At 41.1% G+C, this 12758-nt stretch overlaps 3 protein-coding genes across 10 annotated transcripts in view; 2 read left to right on the top strand and 1 right to left on the bottom strand.

Moving 5' to 3' along the window:
* Positions 1 to 197: 197 nt before the first annotated feature.
* On the top strand, positions 198 to 5083 carry LOC113122552 (cleft lip and palate transmembrane protein 1-like protein). The gene is made up of 17 exons (XM_026293974.2): positions 198 to 476; positions 885 to 976; positions 1295 to 1472; positions 1569 to 1696; positions 2203 to 2281; positions 2402 to 2519; positions 2783 to 2877; positions 3023 to 3107; positions 3333 to 3433; positions 3538 to 3597; positions 3713 to 3763; positions 3867 to 3949; positions 4058 to 4092; positions 4183 to 4238; positions 4345 to 4389; positions 4544 to 4677; positions 4952 to 5083. The coding sequence occupies exons 1-17, from the start codon at positions 276 to 278 to the stop codon at positions 5016 to 5018; spliced, it is 1608 nt and encodes a 535-aa protein (XP_026149759.1). The 5' UTR covers positions 198 to 275; the 3' UTR covers positions 5019 to 5083.
* A 1923-nt stretch (positions 5084 to 7006) lies between these two features.
* On the top strand, positions 7007 to 10237 carry LOC113122083 (prostate stem cell antigen-like). The gene is made up of 3 exons (XM_026293032.1): positions 7007 to 7288; positions 8887 to 9003; positions 9256 to 10237. The coding sequence occupies exons 1-3, from the start codon at positions 7219 to 7221 to the stop codon at positions 9465 to 9467; spliced, it is 399 nt and encodes a 132-aa protein (XP_026148817.1). The 5' UTR covers positions 7007 to 7218; the 3' UTR covers positions 9468 to 10237.
* Positions 10238 to 10249: 12 nt separating this feature from the next.
* The window catches only part of LOC113122082 (focal adhesion kinase 1-like), a 55413-nt gene continuing 52904 nt past the window's right edge, over positions 10250 to 12758 (bottom strand). For all 8 annotated transcript variants that reach the window (XM_026293026.1, XM_026293028.1, XM_026293027.1 and 5 more), the window contains 2 exons: positions 12526 to 12611; positions 10250 to 12351 (listed from right to left, as the gene is read on the bottom strand). In XM_026293026.1, the coding sequence (XP_026148811.1) occupies positions 12225 to 12351; positions 12526 to 12611 (213 nt within the window). In that variant the 3' untranslated portion in view covers positions 10250 to 12224. The remainder of the gene's footprint in view (positions 12352 to 12525; positions 12612 to 12758) is intronic.

Consider the following 12758-nt stretch of genomic DNA (forward strand, 5'->3'; position numbering starts at 1 on the left):
ACTAAGTTAAAATGCTTCGTATCTTTTTATAAAGGTACACGTTATAACAGTAACGTGCTGTAAATTATATCAGCCAGGCTTTTTATGGGTTTGCTGCATCAGCATCAGCATCAGCATCCCCCGCTGGATGAAGATAACCGGAAGGATGCTGTGGCAGGGAGGATACGTGGGCATTGTAGTGTTGATGCTGTATCCGACTACAAACAACCCCTAAACCAGACCACGTCTATTGTTTTCTTGAAGTTTTTGGTTGTTGGTCTTCCCTCAAGGCTCCCATGTTTCCGTCGTGTTATTCCAAGCCCGCAGACAGCGGCGGTAGAAGAAGCGCCATCGTTAAGCTGCTGCTCGGTGTGTTTGTGGTTTACATGCTCCACACCGCCTGGCTCCTGTACGGCTTCCTCAACACCAAAGCCTGCGATGGAGGCAGGGGAGTGCACTGCATAACCTCCTACCTGGCAGCAAGACCCAGACTGCAGGTTAGCACAGGCCTTTGCTGCTCGTTCCCTATATCCTGCAGAGATAAATACTGCACTGCATCACAAGCATCTCTGGGGCAGTCTGCTCATCAACATGAGCTGCCATAAGAAAGTCTGTAAGAGCTGAGGTCATCAGGTAATGTAATATTCCACTGATCAGATATGGCTATATGACAGACAGATGGAGTGAAGAATTATCTTGTTACTTCAAGGTTGATGTGTTGGAAGCGGGAAAAACAGGCAAGTGTAAGGATGATTTCAAATTTGATTTATACTTTTCAGAAAATGCCATTTTGTTTGCGTCTTTGTTGCAGTGTTAGAAATAATGTGCATTGGTCTCTATGAAGAGAAACAATCAGCGGCTTGTTTTTCTGTTGTTCACTCCCTCTTCTCTCCTGTTTGACCCAGGTGAGTGTCTTCACCTGCCTCGTGCCAGACAACAGCCCACTCAGCCTCGCTGTGAAAATAGACCCATTCGACCCACACTCGGCATTTGAGAGGTGGGTTTGCCATGTAAATGTCACAACCACCATTATGTGCTTTGTTAACCATAATCTGTGGACAGACTGTTTGCTTGTCCTTAGTGTGAAATGCTGTTTCACATGTTAATATCAGAAACATGGTTGTTGCAAACACAGTAAATAAGTCATATAAAGTAAAGCAAATAGGCCACTGGAGGTTTTTGCTTTTACTGTAGGAATAATCGAACCTGCCACAGCAGCAGGTTAAAAACATTTGTAATATGTGTAAATTAAAAGGTATTTTCTCTCTACGTTTCTCCCTCATACCACTCTCGCTCTCTCTCTCTCTCTCCACAGGCAGGTGAATGTCTCTTTGCCAGAGGAGACTCGGGCTAATGGCACTCTGTATGCAGTCGTTTATGTTCACAAAGCTGGTGCTTCACCTCTGGAGGACAGCAGAGAAGTCCACCACGTAGCTCAGCTCACCACCTACATCACTCCCACACATGCGGCTGGACCGTCAGACAGACAGAAGGTAAAATGTGATTCAGTTTCATTTCACTCATCACATTTATCATCCGTGTAGACATGTAGCTCTGCAGCAAATAAGTCATTTTTGTGGCTCCATCAGAAGTTCAGCCCCAGATCACATAATCCCGTATCTCACTGGAGACCACACCTGTCTGTTACTGTGATGTCAGAGGACTTCACCTTCAACAAGGCGGGGCTTCCCAGTGACGTGCGCCGCTACATGAAAGTGTAAGTCACGTGATGCTTTGGAGGTCAGACAAATATGAGCACAGCTGAAACGCTGCTGCTTTATTAGCGCTGCACATCAGTTTGCTTCCGTGTGGCTTGAAGATATTCAGGGGGCAGTGTTGAGAAAGTGAAATAGACACTAACGTTTTATTCTGCTGGTTTTATTATGACGTAAAAATGGGAAATAGTGTATAACTGGTTTTCATCTGGAATCTAAAAGAAGGTATTATAACAATATATGTCACACATTACATCTTTAAGATAATATGGTAATGTGTGACATGTGGAAGATTTAGCAGCATCTAGTGGTGACCGATTAAATATTACACATGGGAAATGACACATACTTGGGTTTACCTAATGATCCCTTGGAGGGCTCCACTCCCAGACACTTTAAGAAATGGTCAGAAAATATGCTGCAGTATTAACATGCATGATTGCAGGTTTGCAGAAAAGCCCTGGTGAGCAGCAGGTTGAGTGTGATCAAGTGAATTTTCTTCCTGTAGGTCTCATGAAGGCCAACAGATGATCTATCTCCCTCTGCTGCTGGTTAATGAGCTCAGCTTCAGAGTCAGAGATCTCATGGTACGAAACCTTTATGCTCAAAGTTTCATAGACTCATAGTAAAACTCTGTCTAACAAATAGTGGGTTTTGAATTCAATTAACATGGCCTTACATTTACTTACTTATCAATTCATCAACAGGAGATCAGCAGCAGCACTGTCCAGCTCCCTCTAACTGTGTCCTATGAGGGAATCTCTTTGAGGAGATTCAGGTTTTGGGTCCATCTGCAGGATGTAGTTTACTCCCTTCGACAGTTTGGTCAGTTTGGTGAGCTAATAAGACAGCAGATAGATAAATTGCATTTTTAGCATTTAGGCAGTTTGTCTGACAACTGTTTTGTCATTGACCTAATATTTGAGGAATCATTTTGATAGTGTGCCACAACATTTAAGACATGGATAAAACCTAAATACATGTCAGCACATTTTCTAATTATGTTAATATAGGCATCAGGTTCTTCATGTCGTATAATCAGAGGAGTGAACTGAATTCTTTGATAGTGCTCCTATGTATTTATTAAGGCTTCACAGAGGAGAACATTGATGAAATTAAAGAAACTCTGGCGGGATCCAACCTCTACCTGTTAGTGCTGACTGCAGTCATCACAGCTATACAAGTAAGATTACACAACAGCATCCCACACGTATAGGAACCGAAGGCTTGGTACTTTGAAATATTGCAGAAATCTAGATTTCTATATGTAGCATAGGGCATATTGCAAATGAAACACTGAAAAATGAAAAGTGTGTTGTCTCCTGCAGCTCATCTGTGAATTCTTGGCTCTTAAAAATGACATTAGCTTCTGGAGAAAAAAGAAGAACATGGCTGGAATGTCCAGGAAGTCAGGTAAGAAATCACTGAAATCAAACAAGCTTGACTTTTTCAAATTAGATTTAAAATTGAAATCCTAAAGGCTTTGTTGCATTGGCAGCATTTTCACTTGGTGTGTGACGGTGAACCAGTAATTCTGATCATTAAATATCACTGTTATTGATTTGCCACACCGGTGTCAGGAAAATGCTGAAATAGCTTAAACTAGGCCCTAATCGTCTGCCTTTCCACTGTTTGCAGTTCTGTGGCGTAGTCTTGGTACTTTATTGATTTTCCTGCATCTGCTGGAGGAGACCAGTCTGCTGGTGCTGCTCCCTGTCGGACTGGGAGCATGTGTTGAGGTATTTGGTGCAGCCAGGGATCTTATTCTTCTCCAACAGAACGTGTCAGGAAAAACAAATAGAGAAACACAAAGTTTGAACTCACTAACACATCGTCCCAACAGGTGTGGAAGGTGTTTAAAGTGTTTAAGGTCCAGTTGCAGTGGAAAAGCTCTAAGCTGCACGTGAGTATGGTGCATGTATCTGTGTTCACCATAACTTTAACATCAATGTAATAAAACGTGTTGGGACAGTCAAACGTTTCCAGCCTGGATAATAAGACCCAACTTTACTGTGCAGGTGAATAAGCTGGACGAAGAAGAAAGAAAGACAGTGGAGTATGATACACAGGTATCAGCGTGTTTTCATCTTTCTTCATCTCTTTTTTATATTCTATCTCTCAGGGGTTTTTTTTTTTTTAGTTTTAATAATTGATCTGTGGTTTTCTCTCCAGGCGTCCACGTACTTGTCCTACTTGGTTTATCCTCTGTGTTTCAGTGGAGCTGTTTTCTCACTGGCCTACTTACGCCAAAAGAAGTGAGCTGATCATCATCACATTCAACTCTCGGCTTCGTCACGTAGATTAAAAGCTGTGCAGTCAACCTGTGATGATTTCATTAACGCTAAACTGTATTGTGTTGACAGTTACTATTCCTGGTTGGTCAACAGCCTGGTGACTGGTGAGTTGACTGACATCTATCGCATCATTTGTACCAGTGACACAAGCTCACCTGGACCATTCATCATGTTTTTACTTTAACACCTGTCAGGAGTGTACGCCTTTGGCTTCCTGTCTATGGCCCCACAGCTCTTCATCAACCATAAGGTTTGTTCTGTGTCTATATAATCCTTTATATGTGTCTCATTAATAAATTAGCAGACAGCAGGAGTAAAGTTAAATCATTTCTGGACTGTCCTCTGCTCTGTAACAGCTGATGTCTGTGAGCCACCTGCAAGGCACAGTGTTGATGTACAGAGTGAGTATGACTTTGTATTTTGGTTGTCAAATTAAAAAGCTTTCACTTTCTCTATTTTAAAGTGGCTTTAATCATTTACTCAGCTGTACCCAGCGTCTGAGTCCCTGGACGGCTTTTACTATCCAAATGTCCTCTGCTTTTCTCTCTGCACCAGGGAGTGAACACCCTGATCTCAGATCTGTGCTCCTGTGCCTCCTTTTTCTCCTCTTCCGGATCCTTTTCCTCCTCTCATCAGCTCTCCTGCTTCAGAGATGAGCTCCTGTTCTTCCTCTACCTGTACCAGCGAAGGTAGGGCAGGCCACAGGACATGTTAACACTGTGTGACTCCAGTTCACTCTGATAAAACAAGATGCTCAAATGCTACAAAACACAAGTAGAAATCGTCCGTTTGACTTTTTAATCTTCACATATACAAAGACATTTGAGAAACACAACATGTCACCCTGCTTTTTGCCGCTCACAGTTTCCAGTACCTCCACCAGCTGAATGACTTTTATGTGGATGTGTGTGTGTGTGTTCAAAGGTGCTGTTATATTCTTCTGTACTCTTTCATCTCTACCAGGCGTTACGCCCCGAAGGGCAGAAAACGAGAGTCTGCGACCCACGGCAGGAAAATAAAGACTCAGTGAAAAGATGACAAATGGGCAGAGAAATTAATTTCTACGTTTTTCAAAAGCAAACGCACAAACATACAAAAACCCATCTTCAAAAAACAGAGGGCACCAGTCAACCTTGACGAAGTGAAGCAAAGACTCAGACAGGACACTGGTCCATTTGTGCCATAGCAGCTACTGAATGATCCAAGCTGAGCTCCTCTGCTTCAGACTCTCTGCTGCTGTGCCGTCACGGTGCTGCTGCTTCGTGCTTGGAATTAATGAAGCTTCCCCTTTAATGCTACAGTGACCGAACTTATTATCTACAGACCCTCTTCGCTCTACATGCTGCGCTGGGTCACTGTTCCAATATTTCACTCACAGTCACTGATATTCTCAGAAAATACACTCAAGCTATCCTTCTTTCTCTGTAGCCGGAGGGTGTTTGCTGATAAATAACCTTCTATTGTGAACATACATACCTAAACCTTATCACTGATTCTTTCTGGCACTGATATGATAACAACGTAACAGCCTGAGCCAACTTGTCTCTCTGTAGAAGCTTCCAGGTAGGTTTAAAGAGTAAAGCTGGTGATATTGTGTATCCCATAATTTGTGTGTTAATCCACTGCTGAAAATAGTTCCCAGCATAAACCTCTTTGTGTAGTGTGTGTTTCAAAAGAGATCAGCTTATTTTTAATTAAACTATATGTTTGTGAGGCATTTTTAAAAGGTTTTGGCAAAAAGACATGAGGCCAGTTACAGGAGGAACTACGTGGCCCCAGGCAGCAACGACAAGATCAAACCAACATCAGGGAGCAGGAAGTTAAATAAATGATTTTTGATTATATTTCTGGTAGTTCATGAGGATGCTCTTTGATTTAATATCTCATTTTAACATTCACTGGATGCCAGGTCTTACTACTGTTACTAACCATTTAGTAAAATCATTGTTAAAGCCTCAAAGCAAGTTACAGAGAGAGACTACAGCATCATCAGCAAGTATCTATAAAACCAGTCTGCCACATCCATCTTCACAAGCACTGAGGAACAATGGAGATGGCTTGACTGTTAATAAACCACCTACATTTGATCAGGCTGTTCACTGTGCTTGTGCTGCTAAACGCTGTTTCCTTGCTGACTGAACTCAAATAACTGAAACGTTTCTCCCTGTTTGACAATGCACACTTGCACTGCTTGTTATTTTTTTTATAACATGGCATGAAAATAAAAATAAATTGCCTTTAAGATTTATGTAACTTCAAACAAATATGCGTGCATGTGGGTGCAATCAGGCTACAAATCAGCACAGACAGCAGGCTGGAACTTATGGCAACTGCTCGACTGGTTTCTGTTGAGGAAGTTTCTTGCTTTGCTTTTCAAACCTGAAGTGTGTGTTTGGTTTTTTCTGTGTTTATATTCAAGGAATAAATAAATATCCTGCTCTCTGTGTTCCTTTAAGACTTAGGTGTGGTCGCAGGGGATGAATTATTAAAGGTGTGTTTGTGCACTGGGTGTGTGATGGTGCATTCCTCCGTTGGCACTGAACAGACCTGATGGGAGGATGACGTGACTCCTATCAGTCATTCTGGAAATATCTGGGAGTCATAAATATGTTTTGAAAACTCAGTCGTGCAAAGGAAAAAAAGAAAAATAATCCGACTACATAATTCTGCTTTTTGTGTTATTCAGAAAAGGATCACAGACGATGTTTCCTACAGATAAGTTTGTGAGACCATGATTTATTTTCAAGGGTATTAAATTAAATTTCCTTCAGTCTAATTACACCTTCACAGACTGTGATTTGGAGGACGACAACACTTTGAGATGTCCCGCAGCACAGGTTAAGCTGTACATATTAAAAGTCACGACTTGTTGCCTTAGCTGGCACACACACACACACACACACACACACACACAATTCCAACAAATGGCTGTTCTTACCCAGAAAGCCTCACTGCGACTAGGGCTGACCCCAGATAAAGCACAGGTATCTGTGAAACTAAAGCAAAAGAACGCCCTACTTACACACACACATGCACACACACACACACACACTGAGACAACATTTTGAAGATGCTTTCAGTTCTATGCCATGATGGATAATGAAGTGGATGGAACTGCTGTGATCACATGCTTCTGTAAAAGAAACATAGCAACCACCCACACACACAGACACACACAGACACACACACGCATCAGGTTTGACTGCAGACAACAGCGGCTCAGATGGTGAATGGACTTTAACACCTGTTACGTAAAGATGCTCTTCAGCCTCCTGCTCCTCTGCCTCCTCTTCTCCCCAGGTAAATAAGTTAACCTCATTTTTCTTTTTTATTTACACTGCTCCCACTAAAGGTCAGGGGGTTGAGGACCTGGTTGTTGTGCGTAGAGTAGAATATTAGAAGTTTAGATGAGGCAGTAAAATATGTTTAAGTCTTACAGAAGGAGCATGTGATGGCCAAATCAATAAACTGATCAAATCTGAGAGACTAAAATGTCAGTCTGATCAAATATACGCCTCAGAATCAGAAATATGGATTTGATAGTATAGTAAGACTGATATATACTGAGTTATTGGGGTTTTCCAGTGGTTAGTTTCAGGTATTTCTCCTAAAATTGATTATTAACCTGCAAATTATTTAAAATTGAATGTATCAGTGTATATTCGGCACAGCGAAAGTACTGTTCCTTACTTAACTCACATAATAATTAACTTATGTCATTGGTTTAGGGACGTTTTGGAGACCTCTAATGTCCTTACCCTTTGCTTCAATCTAATATATATGTAAATGTGTATTAGGATGAAAGTTTACTTGAGGATTTGTAACTTTACGAGCTCCAGAAATAAATAATCTTTAAATGACTTTCCTTCTTTCCACATTTTGGGTTCTGGCCTACAGTGTAGACGTTCTGTTGTCCTTGGATTACTCCTCTCAGCATTTTATTGTAAATTTGACATTAACCTTTAGGATGATCTTAGCATGATCAATAGATAGCTAGGAAATAGGCCTGGACTTCTAAGGGTTAATGAAGAATATATGTGGAATATGTGCACGTGTTCACTGTATTAAATCCACTGAAGACATGAGAACAATAAACTGTGAAAGGGAGGAACAGTATGGAAGCTGCTTCTCAGTCCTTATGAATAAATCAAGCCTAACAGGTTTTGAATATGCTTGAGGTCATATTTCTATTTAACGTGTTTTTATGGTGCATCATAAACATCTTCCTCGATAGTCACAGTCTGTCCAGGGTTAAACTTAAAACGACTTTATTTTGAACTTTGTTGACTCTCTGTTGACTAATGCACGAACAAACACTCAGGAGCCTAATTTTCATTCCCAGCTCTTACACTGGAAATAGGAAATATTTCATAAACATTATTTTTAGAAATGTCTGAATTTCTGACACAAACATGAACCAGTTTTCATTTGTTGTGTCCACTGTTTGTTGCTATTTTTGGCACAATGTGTCACACATAGGTAACTTTTTTGGTACTGTTGTCAACCAAACATGAGAGCCCACAGTTTCTGACACTCTCCACATAACCTAGATGGAAAATGCCAATCATTAACAAAACCTCTATGGCTACTAAAACTTATGATTTAACACCCTTGTGTCATCAAATTGACCCATTTTAAAGTTAAAATAATCCCAAAAAAAAAAAGTTAAAAGTTAATTTTTTTGTTAGGAAACTTTGTCTGCTTGGAGGAATTAGTGTGATCAACATATACAATGAAAAGTGTCCATTTCAACTATTTGCAATACAAATACGTCACTGCTGGTCCCTAGAAATGAAGATAACAGGATGAGCAGTGCACTGATTTTCATGGCTTGCAAAGAATCTGTTGAGATCTTTCTAATCTCTTCCTGCATTTTTACCTTGTCCCCATGCTGGCAGTGCTGTCCATGAAGTGCTATGTGTGCAATTCTTCTACCACCAATGAAGAATGCAACCAGGGCTCACAGGAATGCCAGGCACCGCTGGACACATGCATGACAATTGTTGACAAATTAGGTACCTACACTGTATCATATCCATTCAAGAACGCACAGTACTGCTGATTTTCTAGTATTTCTGTGGGAATGTCCTACTGGATCTGAATAGTAAGCGTTTGGTTTGGTTGGATCTGTCAACTTCTATAGAAGCAGTCGTAATAAAAGCTGTGCACCCATTAAAAACATGACAAACATGAAAGTTTAGTTCACTCTAACACCCTACTGTGTGTGTGTGTGTGTGTGTGTGTGTGTGTGTGTGTGTGTTGTTCAGGTGCTATGACAGCCATTGTGAAACAGTGTGCCAGTCAGGCAACATGTAAAGGAGCTGCAGCTTCTGCGTCAGTCGACGCAAACGGAAATGGAAACAGCATCACCTGCTGCAGCGGCTACGACTTCTGTAACTTCAGTGGAGCCGAATCCATTCACATACACACAACACTGCTGCTTCTAACTGCGAGTGTGTTACTACTGCTGTCGCACTGAGGAAGTCTCTGTCAAATGCTGTGGGAGCTACAAGCTGAGCTACTCTGCTGCTCCCACAGCACAACACACTGTATTATCATGTTAAAACAAGAACATCATGTAAAAGTTTTTAGCTTTCTAAGGCTTCTGGACAACGTGATGTGAAACACATAAAGGTCTTACTAATGCCATTGGATACACATGCAGGATCTATAAATATTGATTTAAAATACTAAGAACAACCTGTTCTCCCTGTATTTGCACTGTGCACTATGAGAATGTTACATATTATATTTTAAAGTCCTATAAATTGCTGTTTGGACTATCTTCAGTCTTTAGCGAATACAGGGTTTTCAGCAGCACTGTTCTTGCACTTTCTATTTCCTTTGGGACACGTTCACGCACGAATAAAATTCATGTTGTACTAGGTTTAAAATGTCTGATAGATACAGCAGTATATAGACTGTCTATATACTATACCTTTATACTGTATTTTATGGGAAGCATCTGATATACTGAGCCACCAGTCTCTCTTTTTTGAGCTAACAGACAAAAAGCTATTTATTTCCCAGAGCTAAGATAAAAGCTAAAGTGCTGCCTTGGACTTTTGATGTGAATCCATTGAAGACAATATTATTTTAGCTCATGAATGAACTTACTCAGCAAAAGAAGCAACTCATTGGACCCTTTTAGTGTCATTTTAAGTTCACCAACATGTAATAAAAACTAACTCTGGAAGGTGACGATATAAAACCTTGCCTTTTTTAATAAATCCCTATGATGAATAAGAATGTGCAGTCTGATTTCCATTTCATCATTATTTTATTTCATTGTTTTTCAACTTCTATTTGACAAGGAGGCTGACTTAGCCCAGAAGACAAAATAAAAACCAGTGTTTACTAGTACAAGTTCTGTACAATTCACCAGTGATACACACCAGTATAGATTACAATATACCAACAGGAGCAGATTTACGCAACAACAAGAACATAAAATATTATTTTTTTTTTTTTACATTTTTTTTTTAATCCCTATAACACCCAGATATTTGATAGTTTGCTGGCTAAACATGGAAATCAAATCTGGGTACAACAGGGTAAAAAAATAGTTAAGATTTTTTTTTTGTTTTTTTTTTTGTGCTGTGCAAATATGCTCTTCTCCATACCAGTATATCATGCTATACTAGTACAGTCACCGGTATGTTTAATATAGCAGTACATCATACTCGATGTGGGGTCAATATTGACAAAGACATGTGATCTGCTGTATTTACAGTTCAGTGTTTTGTGTCTGCAAGACAAGTTCCAGTCAAGTGGCTCCACATTTCATGTGTGTGTTACACCTCTCAGAAACTGGGACTCGCAACACGGCGGTTTATTTGTGTCCCCAGCAAATTCACTTTGTGACACCGGCGGCTGAAAGGCTGTTGAAGTTGTGACATCGGTGTCATACGAGGAACATCTGAACAGTACAGGGACTGTAGGTGACCAGAAAGACAGATGAGGAGACACTGTCCTCACAGAAATAGGCGGCCAATCTAATGTTCTCCTCTTCCTGGTTGACAAAATCCAGCTTCTGGATTTTTTTCCCCATTTTTGCTTCTTAAAGTCAATACTGGGAGTGAATATCAGTTTTCCGTACAGAGAGAGAGAGAAAACTGGGACCTACTCAAAACAACACAACAAACATGGAGCCAGCTGAGAAAAAGAGTAGACTACATTGAGTTTCCTGTCTGTGGCGTTTACCCAGACATGGTTGGATTCTTCACATTTTGAGTCTTTAAAACCTGCTCAGATGAGAGGTAAGGAAGACTGCAGGAAGGAGAGGGGCAGTGAGGAGGAAATAAAAGGAGTGAAAGAGACAAAAGAGGAAGATAAGAGTGATCGTCGCGCGTTTTTAATCTTCTCATCCTGTTTCTTCCTCTGCCGCCTCCTTTGCAATTTCTGAGTCTATAAATAAAACCTGGTGAGACGGAGGGAAGGTGGGGGTGGATGGAGGAGAGAGTTGGGAGGAGCGATGGAGGCTGGAAGGCTGCTTCTCTACCAGGACTGTTCATTTTCTTTCAACCAAAGCATCACACACAACCACAGCCAAATGATTTTGGTTCGATCTGCCCATTAAAAAGAATCTGTGGAGGTATTTCGACTGAGGAGGGAGTTTAAATCCAGGGACCAAAAGACGTGACTTCAACAAAACTGCTGTCATGGCAGCTGACTGATGTCTAAGTCCATTCCCACTGTGTAGTTTGATGAAATATGTTGCAGATCAAACACAGTCCGATCAGGCTTTGCTTAAAAGTTGTATCCCACTGAAATTAATCCACGTGATGTCAACATTTCCATTTTCAATCGCTCCCATTTCGAACAGAGGCTTTCAAACCTCGGATCTCAGGAATTATCGATATTCCTCTCTCCATCTTAGTTTTTCCTCCTTATCCTCCTCCATCATTATATTCCAGTCCAAAGAGAGTGAAGCTGCCAAGTCCCTGATTCAGAAAGTGTTTTTGCTCTTGTTTTAAGAAAGTCACAGTGGTGGAGACTTTATTCCCAGATGAACTGACTACCTCGGCTTACACAGGCTTCACCACGCGATGATTCTTCATGGACGAAGGTCAAAGTACCAGAGCCACTGCTTTCTCCATAGCTTTCACATACTGGGGGTCATGATACACATCACTGATCCAGGAGTCTATATTTCTCCACTGCCAAGACAAACCATAATGAGGATGTGTTTTAAATAGCAGAGAAGCTCCTGTTGGTCAGCTCAGCTGATGTGGGGCTAGTGTGGGCGGGACTGGGCCATCATCTTGAGCCGTGACTGGTCGATGACATCCAGCAGGTTCTTGGCATCAACAGCAAGAGCGTGAGCTGCTGTCAGCATTTGTTTCTTATAGTCCTGCTGGAGACTGGAGCGTGAACACATACATTTATTATACGAGAGACAACTGTGGAATAATAGCATGTCTAGCGATTTCCTACATAAGCAGACACAGAAACACTGTTATAGCATGGATGTAGATTTAAGGCATTAAAATAAAACTATTCTTGCGTATTGTGATACTGCTGGCATGTCTACTCACCTGGTCATCACATACTGTTGGGCTAACTTCATCTTCCCAATCAGCTCTGCCAGGTCAGAGTTTAGCAGCTTCTGTGCCATCTCGATCTGTTTAAAAACACCAGAGCATTGCACATCAAGCTGACAGGGTAAAACACAAGCCAGCGCCAACACGATACAACTGTGTAAAGTCTTGACCCACATGTTGTAGCAATATGGACACTGCGAGTGGAGAACATGAATGTGGTGGTTGTA

This window comes from Mastacembelus armatus, chromosome 16 (assembly GCF_900324485.2).
Source record: "Mastacembelus armatus chromosome 16, fMasArm1.2, whole genome shotgun sequence".
NCBI classification, from domain to species: domain Eukaryota; kingdom Metazoa; phylum Chordata; class Actinopteri; order Synbranchiformes; family Mastacembelidae; genus Mastacembelus; species Mastacembelus armatus.